The 20,731-nt window shown below is 49.9% G+C and overlaps 1 protein-coding gene across 1 annotated transcript; it reads left to right on the top strand.

The window, feature by feature from the left end:
* Positions 1-368: 368 nt before the first annotated feature.
* C3H6orf118 (chromosome 3 C6orf118 homolog) lies at positions 369-19,422 on the top strand. Its single transcript, XM_062187289.1, has 10 exons — positions 369-393; positions 3,812-4,485; positions 5,340-5,462; positions 6,181-6,240; positions 8,186-8,310; positions 11,689-11,747; positions 14,151-14,332; positions 16,978-17,031; positions 17,597-17,658; positions 19,266-19,422. Exons 1-10 carry the CDS (start codon positions 369-371, stop codon positions 19,420-19,422), a joined length of 1,521 nt encoding a protein of 506 aa, XP_062043273.1.
* Positions 19,423-20,731: the final 1,309 nt, after the last annotated feature.

The raw sequence follows: 20,731 nt of genomic DNA, 5'->3' as shown, positions 1-20,731 counted from the left end.
CCCGGGGGCACATGGATAGTAAGACTGAAGAGGCTGAACCACCACTGAGCAGCGGGCCCTGCCCTGCGCAGAACTCCCAGGGAGGGTCGGGTGCGTTGTGCACTGTGCAATCTGCTTCTCTTACAAAGATGTGCACGCAATGCCAGTTCCGTTCTTCCCGAAGCTTGGAGAGGATTTCGGGAGCATGAAGATATCTGGACGCTCCCCAAATCGCAGATTGTCTCTTCCTGCAGAGTAAAAGAAGCCTGCAAACGCCCAGCGCTCCTGCTAGGAGATGGTCTGCGGCCGGCAGCAGAGCGCGGGCCGGTCGGCTGTTGACGTCTCCATGGCGACGCGACCGTGGACAGCGCTCCGGCAGCGGTGGGACCATGGCCAAGGACCCGGAGCCCGAGTGTAAGTGGGCGCCGGCCAGGCTGGGGGCCCGGAGCCCTAGTGTGAGTGGGCACCAGCCAGGCTATGGACCCAAGGCCCAGGTGTAAGTGGGCGCCGGCCAGGCTGGGGGCCCGGAGCCCTAGTGTGAGTGGGCACCTGCCAGGCTGTGGACCCAGGGTCCAGGTGTAAGTGGGCGCCAGCCAGGCTGGGGGCCTGGAGCCTTAGTGTAAGTGGGCACCAGCCAGGCTATGGACCCAGGGCCCAGGTGTAAGTGGGCACTGGCCAGGCTGGGGGCCCGGAGCCCTTAGTGTGAGTGGGCGCCGGCCAGGCTGGGGGCCTGGAGCCCTAGTGTGAGTGGGTGCCGGCCAGGCTGTGGACACAGGGCCCAGGTGTAAGTGGGCACTGGCCCGGCTGGGGGCGCGGAGCCCAGGGCCCAGGTTGCAAGCTTAGTCCTGGAGGCCTCCTTCCTTCTAAGATGGCCCAGGGTCCTGGGGTGGGGGTTGTACTGGAGGCTCCCCTTGCGGGGGGGGTGGTGGTGAGGAAGGGAGGGATCTCAGGGGGAGTACAGGAGGAATGTGGGGGGTCTGTGTGAGAGTGTGTATGTGTGTGTGTGAGAGAGACAGAGTGTGTGTGTGTGTGACAGTGTGTGCATGAGACTGTGTGTATGTGAGTGTATGTGTGAGAGACAGTGTGTATGTGTGAAAGTGAGGGTGTGAGAGACAGAGTATGAGTGTGTGTGAAAGTAGGCTAATCCTCCGCCTCGTGGCGCCGGCACACCGGGTTCTAGTCCTGGTCGGGGCACCGGATTCTGTCCTGGTTGCCCCTCTTCCAGGCCAGCTCTCTGCTGTGACCCAGGAGTGTGGTGGAGGATGGCCCAAATGTTTGGGCCCTGCACCCCATGGGAGACTAGGAGAAGCACCTGGCTCCTGGCTTCGGATCAGCGCGGTGCGCCGGCCGCAGTGCGCCGGCTGCAGCGGCCATTGGAGGGTGAACCAACGGCAAAGGAAGACCTTTCTCTTTCTCTCTCTCTCACTGTCCACTCTGCCTGTCAAAAAAAAAAAAGAAAGAAAGAAAGTGAGTGTGTGTGAGTGTGAGAGAGACAGTGTGTACATGATAGTGCGTGAGAAAGCTAATGTGTGAGTGTGTGTATGTGTGTGTGTGTGAGCCAGAGTGGGTGATAGTGTGTTTGTAGATTGCAGAATGTGTGCATGACAGAGTTTGTGAGTGTGAGCGTGTGTACATGTGTACATGAGAGAGTATGTGAGTGTGTGTGAGAAAGTGAATGTGTGAGAGTGTGTGTCAGAGTATGTGTGTGACAGCGTGTACATGAGACTGTGTGTGTGTAAGTGTGAGAGAGTGTGTACATGAGAGATTGTGTGTGTGTGAGAGTATGAGTGTGAGGAGTGTGTGTCCTACAGCCACAGTGACTGGATTCTGACAGCCTCGGGACCCGGCCTGGGGTGACTTCCCTGGAGACCCTGGGAATGCAGCCCTGAGCAGAGGCCTCCACCTGGCCCCCGGCCGGTGGCCACCTGGGGGCCCAGGAGCTCCTGTGAGGAGGCAGTGGGCGAGGCTGCTGGGTTTGGCGGTGGTTCCGTTTCTTCTTTCTTCTTTTTCTCCCAGAAGCATTTTATTTGAGGTATACAAACGTCATGCATTTCATAAACACAACTTTAGGAACATAGTGATTCTTCCCGCTGGGGTGGTTTCTGGGGACCACGAGCAGGGATCAGAACCCCTCATTCTCACGGGGCCCCTTTTCCTCTACTTGGTGACAATAGACTTGGATACCACGTGACTTGACAGTGGCTGGTGTGGCCAGGGACTGAACCCGGGCATGGACTTGGATGTGGCCTGGGTCCTAGCAGGTCTGGGGCAAGTGTAGCTGTCAGGGTAAGCGGGCTGTGTTCAGAGACCACGTCTGCTCTTGGCAGGTGTGGGGTCCTGACCCCTGTAAACAAGGTCCCCTGGCCTTCCTCTCACAACTGGGGATGAGAATGGGGACAGACGGGTTTGTGTGGGGACTCACAGCAGTGGCAGCTATGGACCTGAAGATGTGCCTGGGTGTGCAGGGCGAGGCAGCCCTGGAGGCTGGGGGTTGGGGGAATAGGGGGTCTGGCTCCTCCACCCTGCAGCCAGAGCTGCTCACAGCTCTGTTGGCCCCAGGGAGGCCTCAGCCTAGCCGGGCGGATGGACATCTGCTTGCTTACTCCTCCAGGGGCCTCCAGGAAGCACAGGCCGCCGGCCAGCTGCTCAAAGGCTGCAGCAGCACAGCACGCAGTGTCCCCGACAGAAGTTCCCTTTCCTCCCCTTGGAAACAGCACATTGCATCAGGGCCGAGTGAGACCCATCGGGCGTGCTTAGCAAAGGCCCCTGGAGACTCCCAGGCTGGGTGCAGCTGCAGGGCCTCCATCCAGGTGTTGCTATGCCAACAGAGGTGCCCCCGGGGGTGTGTGTGCCGTTTGTGAGACACTCGTCCTGCCTTTTCAGAAGACGGAGATGAAGATGAGAGTAATGACGGGTGGCCCTGGGCTCACGCAGCAAGGAGCTGATGCAGAAGCCCAGGTGACCCCAGGTTTTACATCCTAGGCCTCCCCCGGGCACCTGAGCGGCCAAGGCTGTGTGGGGGGAGTCAGCCCTGTCCACACACCCACAGGATTTGCACTGTGGGGACAGCACAGGGAGAGGTAGTGACCCTGAGTGACTGGGGGCTTGCTCAGGGCCTCCTAAGACATTTTAGAATTAAGGGGAAAAGCCGGCGTTTACGCCTTGGCGTGTCACGTGGCAGATCTTAAGACAATCGTCCTCAAGCGTCACCGTATGGGTGTGGTGTGGTGGCTACTGCTCCACCTGGGTCGCCTGCATCCCACATCAAAGAACCCGAGTTCCTGGTCTGGCTCCTTTTCTTGTTCCTGTTCCCTGCCTGTGTGCACCCAAGGAAGCACAGACTCAAGTCTGAGGTCTCTGTCTCCCACGTGGGAGACCCAGATGGAAGTCTAGGCTCCCGGCTATTGCACACATGTGAGGAGCGAATCAGGGAGTGGAAGATTTCCATCTCTTCCTGAGCCCCTCTTTTTCTCTTTCTGCCTTTCAAATTAGTTAGATATATTTGTTTTTAAAAAATGAAACAATTATGATTATATTTTTGGGCTTTTCGTCCAGAACTCTTGCTAATACTGTAAGGAGCACTCACACTGTGCCCTTCCCGCCTGGCTTCTCAGTCTTAGGCTGTGTGGGCTCCTCTGTCATGTGCACCTGTTTGTCCCTGTCATTGCAGCCACACCTCAGACCTGGCCCAGGTGCCTTTCCCTGTGCCTGCCTCTCCCGGTCTGCTGCGCCGTCTGCTGGATGTGAGGCAGGCCGGCTCTGGAAACTCACAGAGCAGCTCGCTGTGGAGCTGGCCATGGGGTTCCTCAGCCTGGTCCTCTCCCCTGAACAGTTTACCTTAGGTGGAAGCACTGTGAGACGCCGGGGGTCAGGACCCTGTGCAACCTGTCCAAGCTTCTGAATGGCATCCAGAGGGCGCACAAGGAGGATATCTGCCGGTACACGTCTGGGCACCTGAACCCCAACAAGCTCTACAGGCCTCCTGAGACCATCCTGCAGCACTGGGCCAATGCCAACAGGCCCAGGCAGGAGATGGCACCGGGAGCCCAATGGCTGCCCGAAGGGCAGACCCAGGAGATGAAGGACGCCTGGGCTTATTTCACCCTCCACACGGCTCTGGTTCCTGCCGACGCCCAGGACACGCAGCTGTTCAAGTATCTGAACCCATCAGCACAGACCGTCTGCACCTCAGAAGAGAGCTTCACTCCAGCGAAGGCTCTGAGAGAGCAGGAGGAGGCCACAGGGCGCCCGAGAGAGGAGCTGCGGCTGCCGGACGTGAAGGTGCTGCGGTACCGGGCGGCCGAGTCCAGCCGTCGGTGCGTCCTGGGGCCGCCGGCCAAGGACCGGTACCAGTACGTGAGCTCCTACCTGGCGGGCATCACGAAAGCAGACAGGTACAGGAAGCTCCTGAGCTTCCAGAAAGAGGTGCTTGTAAAGGAGGATCTCCCGAGGAACGAGTTCAGCGCACGCAAGGCGGCCCTGTGCCACGAGAAGAAGTTGGCAGAGGTAGGGACACCTGGTGTGTGTCGCTGGCGCTCCCCCTGCAGGGGCTGGGTTCAGGAGCTGGGCTTTCGGGGGCAGGCATGGTGACGGCGTTTCCAGCAAGAATGCAACGTGGCTGCCCTGGCTGAGAGTCTGGGACCTCATCCACAGGTGGTGACGGTGTTACAGGACAGAGGACACGGGTAAGTGGGAGGCAAGTGTGCAGTTGGAAGCCCTGCCCTGGATGCCAGTGAAGAGGCAGCCAGGGAGGGGCAGCAGGGGTGTGAACGGCGCTGGTTGCCTCCCTGCGGTAGGGCGGGGTTGGCAGGTGGTGTGTGGCACGCGGAGTCTGCCTGGGAAGCTCTCGTGCCCCCTGGGAGGTGCACGCACAGCGTGACCAGGAGCCAGGGCGCCTGCTGTGTGCTGACCGCAGGTGTCACACCCCGGGGCCACGTGCAGGAAGAAGAGCAAACAGCAATCTCCACCCTAGGGTGTGAGACACATGGATTTCAAGTCTGTGTGACAATGAACTCAATTTCGTCTCCCAAGGCCTTTGTGAAGCGCCAGGTGTCAAATAACCAGATCTTGAGGGTTCGGACTCAGGGAACTGCAGGACAAGTTAAAGGGCCTTGGGGTGCTGTGGAGGCAGAGGGTGAACCCCTGAGTGTGTGATGCTGGGAGCTAGCACAAACAAACCCCTCAGGTGACAAGACAGTCAAAGCGTCTGGGCACCTGAGGAAGGCACTGGGTTTGCTCCTGCCCTGTGCAGACCACACCTCTGCATCTGGCCCGGGGCCGTTCTGATCTCATCCCAAGAGCCTCTGCCCTGAAGGCCAAGGCAGGCGGCCTGCAGTGGGCCTGCTGCTGTTTCCCCACAGGAGCTCCAGAAGGTATGCACGTGCAACCCCTTGCAGTTCAACAGGCTGCAGGTCTTCGGGGAAGTCTTTGAAGACGTTTGCAACAGTTCTCTGATATTCGGGGACCTCTTGAAAGAAGTGAAGGTAATAGAGATGTATATCCTCCCCCCCCCCCCCCCCCCCCCGTAGAACAACAGAAGGCCTGCCAGGGATCTCCTGCCTGTTCCTTGGTTAGGTTGTCACTCACAGGGGCCCACAGTCCCCCCAGCTGGCAAAGGGCCACGTGCAGTAAACGCCCAGCTGGCTCACCCCAGAAGCTGAATATGTGAGCTTTTACAGATGATGTGTATGTGATGTTTGTACTTTTATAGCTACACCTCCCCTTTCCATGTGGCTCTTCATGGAGTGGCAGGTTGCTGTGACTGCAGGGTCAGGGGACCTTCCTGAGGATCTGGGTTGAGATCAGCTTGCTTTACGGAGCCTGCTTTTCTGCTTCCCTAACCACAAGCCATGCTGACCACGGCGCCACCATGGCCCCTTCTCCGGAGACACCCTCATCCCCGGGAAGCTCCTGCAGTCAGTGGGGCCCAAATCCATGCAGCGTCCATGTGTGCGACAGGGACGCCCCTGCTGTATCTGTGTCAAGGCAGTTTAAAATCACAGCTGAGGTGGGCAGTAATCCTCTACCATACTCCAAGGACAGTGAGCTTTCACACATCCGAGTGTTTGTAATGTTTGATGAATCGTAGCAGCTCTTAGACCCTTTCCTGAAGTGTTCCAAGTGGATGTCCCTAACCTCCCTGTACTTGCACAAGCAGCAGTCCCTCCTAACGCGGCTGCACTGGACTCTGTTTGTGTCTAGGAGGAGTACGAACTGTACATGGCAATACTCCTGGACTCCCAGCCCACAGCACAGCATAAGGTAACAACCCACGACCGGGTGTTCCAGTAGAGCCGAGGTATGCTCCACATTGCATTTCCTGAACCGTGGAAAGATTCTGAATGCAGGAAACCCCATTTGTGCCTCCACAACGTGAGATGCTGACGTTTTCACTAGAGAGTGTCTGTGGACCAGTGTCAGGATGTTAGTGGGAAGGGACTCAGCGCTGTGTACATTTCCGAACCAATGGAGCCACTCCACACACACGGACAGCTTGGCATGCAACCAGTGCTGTTAGCAGTTACCAGAAGCACTGTCCCATGGAGCATGCATTGAGGCGGCTGCTGTCCCTGTGTTTAACTGGTGACACCTGTCCGGGTCTTCCCTCCAGGGCCAGGCATGTGATAGGAACAGACACTACAGGAATGCCCTTATCACTTACAGAAACCGAAATAATCTCACACTGGAGCTAAGGCGGCTTCCCCACTGTGCGCTCAGTAGTTTAAGAACCCGGTCTTGTACGTCCGAGTTGCTTTGTGTGTGGAGGACCCAAGCCCTGCAGTGAGGTTGCTGCTGCCCGGCCCCTCTCTGACGTCACTGTCTGGATCCTTGGCTGGTGCAGACGTTTTGTTTGTTTTTCCAGACGTAAAGGCTGCAGTTGGGGATCTACCCTGTTCCTTATGCTTGCAGTTGAGCCTAAAAGAACGTATGAGGGTTCTAAAGAAAGTTGGTGAAAAACTGGAATTAAAGAGGTTTATTTTTGTGCAAAGTAATCGGAAATCCATAGCTTTTTTTTTCATAAAACACATTTTTCATGAACTTTCTCGATATTGTTGGAAGGCTGGAAACCCAAATCTGCTGATGCTCGTCTCTCGTCTCTCGTATAGATTTTGTAGTGTTCCAAATAGCCCACATGCATCCTCCCAGACACTTAAAACCATCTCTGATCATCCCTAAGTTACTTAAAACACCAAATCCCATAAAAATGCTACGTACTTTGACATTATGCTTCCCTGTTTAGGAAATAATGACAAGAAACATGTCTGTGCACGTTCCACACAGAGGCAGATTTTCTGAGTATTTTTGAGTTGCAATAGCTTGGCCCGTGCACCCTGGGGATGTGGAGGGCTGCCCTCTGGCCTACGGCTCAATCCCACAGCAGAAAATAATCTGCCAAGAAACCCTCCGGACCCTCTGAATACCGGCAGCCATCACCCAGGGAAGCTGAGACCTTTACTGGCCGTATCTGAGGATGGAGTTGCTTTCTATCCATGTTTTGTGAGGGAATGAAGATCATTTCTCGCTCATTTAAAGGAAATAGTTGGGGTGCACCCGGGCACTTCAGTCCCCACGTCCTTTCTCTTTTTTTAAATTTTTATTTATTTATTTATTTATTTATTCATTGACAGGCAGAGTGGACAGTGAGAGAGAGAGAGAGAGGAAGGTCTTCCTTTTTGCCGTTGGTTCACCCTCCAGTGGTCGCCGCGGTAGGCGCGCAGCCGCCGGCGCACCCCGCTGATCCGAAGCCAGGAGCCAGGTGCTTCTCCTGGTCTCCCATGGGGTGCAGGGCCCAAGCACCTGGGCCATCCTCCACTGCCTTCCCGGGCCACAGCAGAGAGCTGGCCTGGAAGAGGGGCAACCGGGCCAGAATCCAGCGCCCCAACCGGGAATAGAACCCGGGATGCCGGTGCCGCAAGGTGGAGGATTAGCCTATTGAGCTGCGGCGCCAGCTGCCAGGTCCTTTCTCTTCACCAACCGACACTGGAACTCCTCTTTCTTAGGAAGAAACATTCCTGAAATAGCGAAAGAGAAGTTTAATCCAGAACCTCGCTAGGGTAGCCACCCCTCCCCCAGGGCCCCTCCTCTCCAAGTCCTTCCAGTTTTCCTGCTTTAACTAAAATCCCCTTTCAACCTGGAGCCTTTGTGCACACAGCGGTCACCAGGAAGGCAGGTTCTCACACCTTCCTGTGCGCCCGGCCCTGCCTAGACTTTTCTGGCTGAAATCAGAGGACTGGAGAGGAGTCCTGTGCAGACAGCAGACGTGGACCGCGCCAGGGAGGAGCTGAGGCAGCTGGGGAAGGCCATCAGAGCAGCCATGGAGCGGAACGACAGGTGAGAGGCACTGACGGCCACATCCGGCTGTGAGACTGGGGCCCGTGTTGGGCCCAGTGACCGAGACGCTGCCTGGGACCCCTGCAGCCTGCACTGTGGTGCCCGGGCTCCAGTCCCGGCTCTGCTTCTCACTCTAGCTTCCTGTCAATGTGCACCCAAGGAGACAGCAGGTGACGGCTCATGTACCTGCGTCCCTGCCCGCCCTGTAGAAAACCTGGATTGAGTTCTGGCTCCTGGCTGTGGCACGGTCCAGCCTCAGCTGTTCTGGGCATTTGGGGGGTGAACCAGCAGATAGATGATCTGGAAGCTCTCTCTCTCTTTCTCTCTCTCTCTCTCTAATTCTGCCTTTCACATAAATAAATTAAAATAAATAAAATTAAAAAAAAATCAGAAAAGAATGAACAGCAGATATCAAGTGTCAGTGAGCTGTTTTTCCACATTCCTGTTGCAAACCTCCATGCGAGCATTTGGGGAGGAGAGAGGAGCTCGTGGAAGGCCTGAAATTGTTCTAAATGCACTGCCAGAGAGTGTGGAACCCACCTACGTGAGAGGACCACGGTGGGCTGATGGATTGATGTGAGTACTGAGAGCAGGAGGGTACCCGCAGGGGGTCATGGAAGACGGAAGTGGTGCTGACCCGGTGAGGGCTCCGAGAAGTGGGCAGCATCCTCGTCACGGCTCCGGGAAGGGAGAATGAAGGGAGGAAGGGAATTTGGAATTTTGTGAAAGGTGTTACACACGGTGTCCATGCTGTCCACACTGTCCTGTTTTCCCTGCAAGCAACTGAGCTTCCCAGTAATATCAAACGAATCAATGCGACCACAGAAATCCCAGAAAAACAACGCAGAGCGCCATGTGCTGCACTGATGGGACCACGCCTTCCTGACTGAGGAACCTCGGCCACTGCTCCAAATTTTGTGGGAAGAAAACGGAGGATTAGAGTCCAACCAGCTTGGCTGGGGAGTATTCCTGCCACCCCCACCCAAACGCTAATAAGAATCTAACAATAACGATGTGAATAATAATAAGCTGGAGAGGAAGGGACTATAAGAATGCGGCAAACTGTGAGCTAGTGCTCTCCAAGGGCCCACAATCTGGAGCCACAAATTTAAAAGCTGAGCATGGAGATCGGCAAGAGCAAAGGAAGAACTGAAACCAGACTGGACAAGGGGGAAAGGATGGCTGAGAACGCCGGAGCGGCGTCACCAGTCAGGAGACAGTGATGACCCACCTCAGGGAGAGCAGCCGGGCAGGGAATTGTGTTAAAGGACACAGAAGTCGGGAACATGGCTCAGAGATGGAAATGTGAGGAAGAAGTAAAAGGAGAACAGATGGTTTAAACAGGGGCTGGTGCCTACAGTGCCGGCATCCCATATGGGCACAGGTTCGTCTCCCTGTTGCTCCTGTTCTGATCCAGCCCTCTGCTATGGCCTGGGAAAGCAGTAGAAGATGGCCCAAGTCCTTGGGACCCTGCACCCATGTGGGAGACCCGGAGGAAGCTCCTGGATCCTGGCTTTGGATCTGCACAGCTCTGGCCATGGCGGCCATTTGGGGAGTGAACCAGGGGATGGAAGACCTTTCTCTCTCTCCTCTCCCTTTCTCTGTCTGTTACTCTAGTTCTCAAATAAATAACTAAAAGTTAAAAAAATGGGGAGATAGGCAAAGAAGATCTGATTTGCACGTAATTAAAGTCTCTGAAGGAGAAAACTAAGCAATAGAATAAACAATATTTAAGTTTATAAAAAATGAAACATTCCACTACATAACCCCAAATACACATGTTGAGAAGTCTGTTATTAATCTTTCATCTTGTTTTATAGTTTAACAAATATATTTTTAATAAATTATTATAAACATTTGAAAGATAGGGAAACAAAGAGAACAAGAGATCAGGAGAGCTCCAAATTGCTGTTTTTTTTTTTTTTCCATTGCCTGCCATGGGCTGGTGACAAAGGTTGGAGCCAGGAACTCAAGCCAGGTCTCCCACGTGGGTGGCAGGAGCCAGACGATGGGAGCCATCAGCACTGGCTCCCAGCATCTGCATCAGCAGGAGGCTGGACAAGAAGCAGGGCTTAGACCCAAGCACAGCGGCGTGGGGTGTGTACCTTCCCAGTGATGTCTGAGCTGCAGGGCCAGTGCTCCCCTGAGCCTCTGATGCTGCTGTGTTTGTCCTTTAATGTGGGACAAAATAAGCTGAAGTGTGTGAAAACCACAAGCCATTAGGTTTGTGGCATTAAGTAACATGAGTGGGCTGATTCTTTTAACTGACTCACAGTGCTCACCTAGGTAAATGAGGCTATTTCAGAATATCCATGGAAAATGGAATTCTTCCAAGAAGCTTATTTGGCTACAAAAAATGTTGAGATGTTGAGATGTGTGTATGGTTAGGAGGGCTGCTTTGAAACTTCAAGGAAAATGGAAAGAAACCCTGATGTGTGCATTTCTGAAGTGTTTGCTTCAAGAAGAATTTGTCTTTGGGTTCCATTTTCCATGAAATGTTGAAGAACCCTTGTGCGTAAAAGTTACAAGACTTTTCTTTTTCCTCTTTAAATCTGCTAGAGATAAGATAGTTGCTTCAACTGAGTTTGAAACATGAAGCTACAAAGAGGCTAGAGGGCTTTCCCCTCCTCTTCCTTTTAAATTTCGATATTTTATCTTTAATTCAAACACAGTGTAAATTGCAAATTCCACTGGTGGGGAGGAACCACAACACACAGGGAAAATGCAATGTGTACCCCAGCATCGGCCCTGGGTTTGCCTTTCATCTCAGCGTCTAAATGATAGTTTATTTGCCTACTTTCCTCCAGGCAATTCAGGTCACAAAAATCGTACCAAGAAACACACACTGGAAATAATTGATTTTAGGTCAATCGACTCTTTTAAACAAGGACGTATGCAGTGTTGATGGGTAGGTTTGTTTAGCTTGACTGACCTGGCTCTCATGTTACAAACATTTTCAAGTTACTTTATATGTTAGAGAGCGAGAAGGTCAGGGGCCGGTGCTGTGGCCTAATGGCTTAAGCTGCTGCCTAGGGCACTGGCTGCCCCTCTTCCAATCCAGCTCCCTGCCAATGTGCTTGAGAAAGCAGCGGAGGATGTCCCAAGTGCTTGGGTCCCTGGTCCCACATGGGAGACCTGGATCCAGTTCCAGGCTCCTGGCTTTGGCCTGGCCCAGCCCTGGCCGTTGCGGCCATCTGGGGTGTGATACAACACGTAGATGATATCTCTCTTTTCTTCTCTCTCCCTGTAGCTCTGCCTTTCAAATAATTTTTTTTAAAGTGAGATCAGTTTTTGACTCTCAGCTTAATCAATGGCTTAAAGTAAAAGATGAAGAGGTCCCAAGGGGCTGCAGTACCTCACCGTGGTTGTTTATTGTAGGCTCAGAGAGGAGTTAGCGGTGGAGCGGGAGCTGCTACGGTCGGCTAGGAAGAAGTCAGGCAAGTGCTTGTGGGAAGTGGTCCCCCTGGGTCCCCCTGAGGCCTCTGTGAAGACCCCTGGCCCCTGCCCCTCTCTGCATGTGGCCGCCTCCAGCAGTTTCTCAGGGAGGCTGCTACATTTTTCTCATTAATATCTCTCCTGCACCAAGTACTCCAGGAGGAAGCCAAGTTTTCATTTAACACAGGTTGTGCATCTCTAATCTGGAAGTCCAAAGGTCGGAGTGCTCCCAAGCCCTTCTGTGTATCACATGACGGCACAAGAGGGGGCTTCCACACTGACCTGGTGCAGCGGGCTGTGTAGAAGGACCTTCAGGCTGTGTGCGCCAAATGTGGACACAGAACACATGAACTTCATGCTGAGATTTGGGTTCTGTACCCAAGATGTGTCATTGTTTATTCAAGTATCCCCTAGTCCTAAAAAAAACCCTCCCTCCTGGACACTTCCCGTGCTGGGCATTCAGGCAAGCGTTCCTCAACCTGTGCTTGAACCACAGGACATAACCCAGCTCTTCAGAGGTCCCAGGATCCATCGCCTTGGGCGCATCCGGGTATTTACTGTCCCTGCATCTGCACACAACGTGTGCTCTGTCTCACTGTCGTGTAAGATCTTTAGGCTCCAGCAGGACACTGAATTAATTCAGATCTCAGGTAGAGAATGCTCTTGTTTGGAGCGAGACATTTGGATCAGAACCCAAGAAAATGGGCCAAATGATATCAGTATGAGAATCAGATCCCACAAGGAACCGTGGAGGGATCAGAAGTTATTTATCCTAAACAAAGTGTCTGGAATGTGTAACAGACGTCTGAGGGGACAGTGGGCCCTGCTGTGCAAACTGTCTGGGGTACGGGCACAGCTGGGAACGCTGTCGTTTCTAGGGTGCCAGCAACCGAGACAGAGTGTTCTTGCCTTCAGAACCTTTGTATTTCTATCTCTGGCTTGAGCAAGCAGGCGAACCTTTGGGGTGTCTGAATCTGGGATGCTGTCCACCCTGCCAGCAGGTCCCTGGCCTCTGCCCTGCACGGCCCCACCTGCAGCGAGAGGTAGGGCAGGGCTGGCCAGGGCTGAGGGTGGCTGCCAGGACCCCAGGGCTACAGTCACTGCACACGGGTGTGGCCACCTCCTCACAGGGGACTCTGAGCTTCTCAAACTCACCGCCCACTTGTGAGGCTCATGAAGTGACCCTTCAGTGAGGTGCTCTGTGAGGGTTGCACGTGGTCATCTGTGTAAGGAACGCAGGCTATGGGAAGTGACCTCACCTGAGACCACGTGCCCTCCAAAAGGTGGACCCAGGAGCCAGGAGCATGAAGGACACAGAGAGCGAGGTGTTTGGTGACACCCGGTAGAGGGAGCCATGACCAGCAGGTGGAAGCAGGCAGCTCCCTTGGACACTGGGCTCCTTTTTGCCCTACCCTGCGGAGGCCCTTCCCCCAGTCCCTCATTGGCTGAGAAGCGTGGGAGGTGCATCCTGAACCCAGTAGGGCGTGGGAGAGGGAATGGGGGCGAGTGTTGCTGGGCAGATCTTGGACAGGGGAGAGGGAGTTGCACTGTGGTATCAGCAAGGCTAACACCGTTCCGAGGACTGGCATCTGTTCTTTACAGACTTCAGAACTGGGGAAAGTCACAAAGACAACAAGTGGTACGGGGGTTGCAAGGCAAACTCAGCAGTTGACATACTTTTTTTTTTTTTTTTTTTTTTTTTTTTTGCAACTCTATCCTATGTGCTTCTGAGGCCCAATGTCATGGCCGCACTAAGGCTAAGCTGTCTTTCATGAAAACACACCATGGTCATTTCTCACACGGACCCTGCCTGGTCCATCTTCCTCTTTGCACCACTTAGTGGGAAATTAATTACATTTTATCAGCGCCTGTGTGTGAAATGGATAGTAAATTGCCTTAAATGCAGATAGACAGTTTATGATGTGACTAGCCCCCCAGTATTCAGTACTCTTCCTGTAATTGTGAAGATGGTTCCTAAGAACTCAGTCTAGTGCCACTTGCGAACAAGAGTACTGGGATTCCATCATTGTTTTGTCAGCATCTCTAAGGATATGAACCTGCTCCGGCCGCTCCAAGCTCTCCGCAGATCACAGCCCCTGATGAACATTTCCCCGGCACCTGCTTCTCCTTTCCTTCCTACCAGCAACATCCGTGGTGCTTACGCAGCAGCGCGTCTCTGCCAGGGCCTTTTGCTTCCCAAAATGCACGTTCAGGAAATAACCACGGCTGCTAATTATATGGATGAATTAAAGGAGGAAATGCCCCGTTCTTGTGTCAGATGGTTTTTATTGACTGCTTGCAGTTTTATTTTATGGCTATAACATACATTATATTATTAATGACGCATGATGCTATTGATAATAAAAGCTGATTGTTAAACACTGCAATACTCTGCTTTGAACCAGAATCCTCCGAGGAGAATGTAATTGACGAGGAGCAACTTACTCTGATTCAGAAGGTTGAAAGGAAGCGGTGTGAGATACTTAACAAGTGGGATGAAATTCAAGCTCTTGAGAAACAAATTAAAACAACTCTGGTTCACACAAGAATTTCAGATATCACGGAAAATGGAATTAAGAGCATGGAGGTATGCCCTTCCTTCCTTCCTTCCTTCCTCCCTCTCTCCCTCCTTCCTTCCTCACTCCCTTCCTTCCTCCCTCCCTTCCTTCCTTCCTAATTAATGATGCCTTGTGAATAAATGCTATGATTGGTTTTTGAAGTAGTGAAAACTAATGAGTTTATAATTTTATTTGTCGTGGGCATGATATAATGCCAAATCATGTGAACTTTAATTCATAATTGAAACCTCTTTAGAAAGGTTGAATCAAAAAAAAAAGAAGAAGAAAGAAAGGTTGAATCTAGGAAATGGAAGATTCTCTAGTGCTAACTTACATTACTTTAGCTATAATTTATATTTGCTCTTTTTTAAAAGATTTATTTATTTATTTGAAAGTCAGAGTTACACACAGAGAGGAGAGGCAGAGAGAGAGAGAGAGAGAGAGAGAGAGAGTTCTTCCATCCGCTGGTTCACTCCCCAGTTGGCTGTAATGTACAAAGCTGAGCCGATCTGAAGCCAGGAGCCAGGAGCTTCTTCTGGGTCTCCCTCGTGGGTGCAGGGGCCCAAGGACTTGGGCCATCTTCTACTGCTTTCCCAGGCCATGGTAGAGAGCTGGATAGGAAGAGGAGCAGCTGGGACTCAAACCGGCATCCATATGGGATTCTGGCGCTACAAGTGGCAGCTTTACCCACTACACCACAGTGCCGGCCCCATTTGTCTCAATTCATATACTAGGATGTTCAATAGAATTGCATTTATTATACTATTATGTAATCATTCTATGGTTTTGCATTTGAAATAGGCCATTTCTAACCAGAAAAATAAAATAAAAAATAGTGAATTGTATTGATAATTTACATAGATGCTGTTGTGAATATATATATATATTAATTTATTTGACAGGTAGAATTATAGACAGTGAGAAAAAGAGACAATAAATATGTATTTTTAAATATTTACTTAGTTACAAAGAAAGAGGGAGAGACAGAGAGGATCTTTCACCTGCTGGTTCACTCCCCATTTAGCCTCAGTGGGGAGCCTGGAACTCCATCCAGGTCTTCCATGTGGGTGACAGAGGTCCAAACACTTGGGCCATCTTCCACTGCTTTCCCAGGCAAATTAGCAGGGAGGTGGTTTGGAAGAGTGAAGTAGCTGGGATTCAAACTGGTGCTCATATGAGATGCTGGCTCATATGGTGGACACTTATCCTGCCTCACCACAATTTTGGCCCCTATGAATATTTTTAAATCCTATTTTATTTAATTCTTAAAAAACACTTAAGATGTATCTTCCATTATTAACTCTCTATGAGAAATGCAGCTCAAAGATTCAAGTAACTTGACTGGAGTCACAGCAGGTGGAAGAATTAGCATTGCAACTCAGCCTAGCTCTGGGTTATACACTATCCTGCCTCCCTATAATGATTGCTAATATGTTGCATATCTAGAAGAGCAAGTCTTTGAGCCCCTTGGCCAGTATTACTTTGTTCACATTTAGCGTAGATTTATGTCAATTCACTTGGGAGTAAGTGTCAACTCTCCAATATTAATACTTCTATCCAGGATAATTTCATGCTCATTTAGTTTATTCGTATGCCTTAGTCTTTTTTATTTTTTTTCAGGCAGGGTGGACAGTGAGAGAGACAGAGAGAATGGTTCACCCTCCAATGGCAGCCGCGGCCGGCGCACTGCAGCCAGTGCACCGTGCTGATCCGAAGGCAGGAGCCAGGTGCTTATCCTAGTCTCCCATGGGGTGCAGGGCCCAAGCACTTGAGCCATCCTCCTCTGCACTCCAGGGCCATAGCAGAGAGCTGGCCTGGAAGAGGGGCAACCGGGACAGAATCCGGTGCCACTAGGTGGAGGATTAGCCTATTGAGCCGCGGCGCCGGCCCACCTTAGTCTTAAGTAATTTTTATGTGCTTATTTTTATGGCTTTGTGGGATTTGTTGCTCTGATGAGTGGAAGTTGAAGACTTTTTTATTTTACAGTTAACGATCAATTGTTGCTGGTATATATAAGCGAGTTACAGATCGGAGACAGCATGGGTTCAGTTCCAGACTTCCACAATAATGAGGACATTGCAATACAGGGGTCACATGAAGGTTTTGTCTTCCCAGAACATAGAAAAGTGACATTTACACTGCACTGCAGTCTATTGTAGAGGCAACAGCAATATGTTTAAAACAAGATGTATACATTTTTATCAAAAATATTTTACTGCTAAAAGACACTAACAGTCATGATGGCTGGGAAAAATGATGACAACAGGCTTATTCAATGTAAGGTTGATTCAATCAACAAAAATCCAACACTGGTAAAGTGCAACGCATCAAAAAGCAATGAAGGGATGCATGTGAGTATTTGCATTTATATATTATTTCCAGCCATCTTAACAAATTATGTTATTAGATTGGAAAGTGAGAAAGTCTTCTACTTCAGAATTTCACTAAAATTTTCTGGTGTTTTGAAGCATCAGCATCTACCTCTTCCATTATTTGATCCAGGGAGTCAGGCCCCTTTCTTTATAATTTCTCCTTCATTTTATTCTTTATTTATCCATCTGTCCTTAAATTATATGCCATTGTATATTCATACAATGTTTTTGTTCCATAGATGACTATGATTAACATATACTCTTACTCAAGTATCTTGCTTTTAAAAACTTTTTTCCTATAGAATGAAGCTTTGAAGTTGGAAACATCAAATAAAATTTTAGAGAAGAAAATAAAAGTAAGAATTTTTGTTGAATCAGTATGTATCGATATAAACATATCTTCAAGGACTTGCTTGTTTGTGTCATAAATCAAGGAAGGAAATATGCATTCTTTTCTTAAATGATAATTTTCCATAATACCAGGCATATCTGCTATCAGACATTCGTTTAAAGCTGGAGAAGTTAAGGCTAATGCATTTATGAAGAAATTGTACATTCAGTTTTAATTGCTGGCTGTGCTGCCCATTGCTGGCCATTTTTCTAACCATTGTATGCATTGTCACTCTGTGTAATGAGTTGATTTTGTGACAAAGAGTATAATGAACAGGGTTCTCTGACGACTTTCAAAGTGCCCCTCCTAACTGCACGTTAATAATTTGTTGGTTAACATGTTTTGGTTCTGTTTCTATTACACATTGAAGCAGCTAATGATAATCTCTCTAGTACATACAGTATGAATTAATGTTAAAACTGATGCTAGAAGTGGTACTGTATTTACATTCAATATGATTGACATTGTATTACATGATCACTATCATGGAATTAATTACACATGGTGAGTTGATTTTTAATTCTTGGCAGATTATTGAAAACCACGTGAGGCACAGCATGAGAAGGAACAAGATCAGTGAGGAGGATCAGCAGTGAGTACTGGTGTCTTGATAAGAGAGGGAGGATAGGATCCTGCGATTCTCCGACGGACTAAATCAAAGCTGCATTAGGCTATTTGAGCTGTTCACACCCAAGAGTATTTACATCCTTTCATTGTGCTCGAGAGTGCCCATCCTAAGATTTAAAACTCAGTCCGCATGTATCATTTACTGATATTCATTAGAAAAAGCTGAGTTATGAGTGAATTCTCACAGGCAGAAATCAAGAAAATGGGGAGATACGTGGCTGTGGGTAGATTTCTTTTCTTTCTTTTTTTTAAAAGATTCATTTACTTATTTGAAAGGCAGAGTTGTAGAGAGGCAGACACACACACACACACACACAAGGGGGGGCGGGCGGGGAAGAGGTCTTCCATCTGCTGGTTCACTCCCTAGATGACTGCAGTGGCCAGAGCTGGCCAATACAAACCAAGACCCTGGAGCTCCCTCGGGGTCTCCCACGCGGGTGCAGGGGCCCAAGGACTTGGGCCATCTTCCACTGCTTTCCCAGGCCATAGCAGAGAGCTAACTGGATCAGAAATGGAGCAGCCAGGACTTGAACAGGTGCCCACATGGGATTCCGGTACTGAAGGCAGCAGCTTAACTTGCTATGCCATAGCACCAACCCAGCTTTCCTTTCTTAAATAATATGACTTTAATGATGATTAAACTTTTTTAAAATATTTATTTTTATGTATTTGATAGACAGAGTTACAGAGAGAGGTAGAGCCAGAGAGAGAAAGTCTTCCATCTGCTAGTTCACTCCCCCACAAGGCTGCAACAGCTTTTTCTGGGTCTCCCATGCAGGTGCAGGGGCCCAAGAACTTGGGCCATCTTCTATTGCTTTCCCAGGCCGTAGCAGAGCTGGATAGGAAGTGGAGCAGCTGGGAGTCAAACCGGCGCCCATATGGGATGGCGTTGCTATGGGCCAGGGCTTTAGCCTGATGCTCCATAGCATTGGCCCCGGTGATAAATCTTCAAAGAAATGTCATACACCTATTACTCTGAATTTTTAAATTTAGAAAGTGAGTAGTTGATTCGCATTGACTGCAATATAGTTTCTACTCTGCAGGATTACTTCTCCTGGAGTTGTTGCTACAGCTCAGCTCTCAGGATTTGGTATTTTTGGGAGGCACAGAGCACATGGATGGTTACAATACGGAAATACTCACTGGGTGTGAACAACTTAGGCTCAGTGATCTCATCCGGGAGCCAGTGTTCTTCTGTTTTCTTGTCCTCCTCCGAGTTCAGTATGGCTGTCTCAGGGCTCAGGTCCACACCCCACCAGGGGAGACATGGGGGTGGGTGGCCGAGAGCTTCTGACCTTGAGGCCTGTCTGTCTTATTTGGGAAGGAAGACCCTTTCAGGAAATATCACCCTGTGTCATTGGCGGCACTCTGTCCCAGTGCCACCCTCAGCTGTGAGGGAGGACGGAAAACAGAACATTCCACTCACTAGCTTGTGTATTAGAGAAAGCCAGAGAAAAAAAGTATTAGGAAGGGTGTTGAGAGAGCTATGCAGGTGGATCCTGGTTTAGTGGTTTTTTATATCACAGTTAGTAATAATAATAATGATAATAATAATGATAATGATAATGATAGAAACAACAGAGTTGCATGTAACAAGTTTGAAAAGCTCCTTTCACAGCCAGAATGTAAGCAGTGCACCATTCGACCTTTAGACATCCCCGTCTTCATCATCGGCCCCTGTGGCCACACTTACCCTTCGTCTGAAGATGCCACAGTGAAAGGCACCTAAATGTTTAGCAAACCTATGATGTGTCTGAGACTACAACTCCACTGAAAACGTTCATTAAAGCGAACGTGTATTTCAAAGTCCCATCTTGTCTGCTTTTGAGCAAATGTGACCTGGAATAGATGTTAATTTTGAAATTTTCTTTCTTTTTCTTTTTTTTTTTTTTTTTTGCTTAGTGTATTTTTCTAATCTATTATTTTCATTTGCTATGTATTTTAAGGGACCTTTGGGAATTCATTAAGGGATTCATAAAATTAGAAGAAACAGAAAATCTCTCTCAAGCGATGGGAAAAGCGAGTGATGGAGACTCACAGCTGCCACACACATAGTGTGGGTATTTGCCGACGCGTACATGGGTGGAAGATACGTCTCACGTTGTCAGCCCTAACCGCTCAATAAGTCAATACGGTTTGTGTGTTCTGTGCAAGGTGTTACAATAAATATGTGTCCACACACTTTGTTTCCCTTTTGCACACATAGTCACGGAAATACAGTTCTTAGAATATTTTCTGTTTTCACTTAATAACTTGCCACTGGGGAATATATTTTTTGATTGATGAGACCAAATAATTCAGTACCACAGACACACAGATCAATTGCTTATTTGCCATCACACTTTGCATATGCATTAACATACTTCAGTGATGATGTGCTTGATAGCCCCTGGATGAGATGAGACTGGCCAGCTGTTCTGGGCTGCTCTGCCTGCCCCTGTCTCCACTGATCTGGTCCACATGACAGCCTTGTGACTTGGGCTTATTTTTTCCCTACTTTGCAAGTCTAAGAGTCTAGAATAAGTGCAAGTTTGATTCCTTTGGATCATCATACATAGGCCTATTCTGAACATCACATGGAACTGACTGGAAGCAAATAATGTTAGGAGGTATTGAGTTTTGAGGGAGTTTTACTGACAAGGAAACCAGGAAACTTGGGTAAGAAAGCTCAAAACCTAAAACAACACTTGGTCTTCTGACCTTCCATGAAGAGGAGCAGGAGGAAGCTGAGAAAACCGTGTGCATCCTCAAAGCCACTGTGTGTGTGTGTCCCCAGGGAGCAGAAACGAGGGCCAGGATGGGACAAGGACAATGGACCAGGAGCTCTGCCCAGAATGCAGAAGCAGAGCTTAGGGCCTTGCCGTGTCTTCCCCACAGGGTTGGAAATGCCGTGAGTGAGGGATGCCGTGAGTGAGGGAGTGCCGTGAGTGAGGGAACACTGTGAGTGAGGGAATGCTGTGAGTGAGGGATGCCGTGAGTGAGGGATGCCGTGAGTGAGGGAGTGCCGTGAGTGAGAGAACGCTGTGAGTGTGAGTGAG

This window comes from Lepus europaeus, chromosome 3, assembly GCF_033115175.1.
Source record: "Lepus europaeus isolate LE1 chromosome 3, mLepTim1.pri, whole genome shotgun sequence".
NCBI lineage: Eukaryota > Metazoa > Chordata > Mammalia > Lagomorpha > Leporidae > Lepus > Lepus europaeus.
The sequence above is the reverse complement of the archived record's forward strand: the minus strand, read 5'-3'. Positions and strand labels throughout refer to the sequence as shown.

Bases quoted from the DNA above. Each gene is read 5' to 3' on its own strand.
- C3H6orf118 (XM_062187289.1), top strand. From the start codon at position 369: ATGGCCAAGGACCCGGAGCCCGAGT. The intron at 4,486-5,339 runs GTAGGGACACCT...GTTTCCCCACAG, and splicing joins ACGAGAAGAAGTTGGCAGAG to GAGCTCCAGAAGGTATGCAC. The intron at 6,241-8,185 runs GTAACAACCCAC...GGCCCTGCCTAG, and splicing joins AGCCCACAGCACAGCATAAG to ACTTTTCTGGCTGAAATCAG.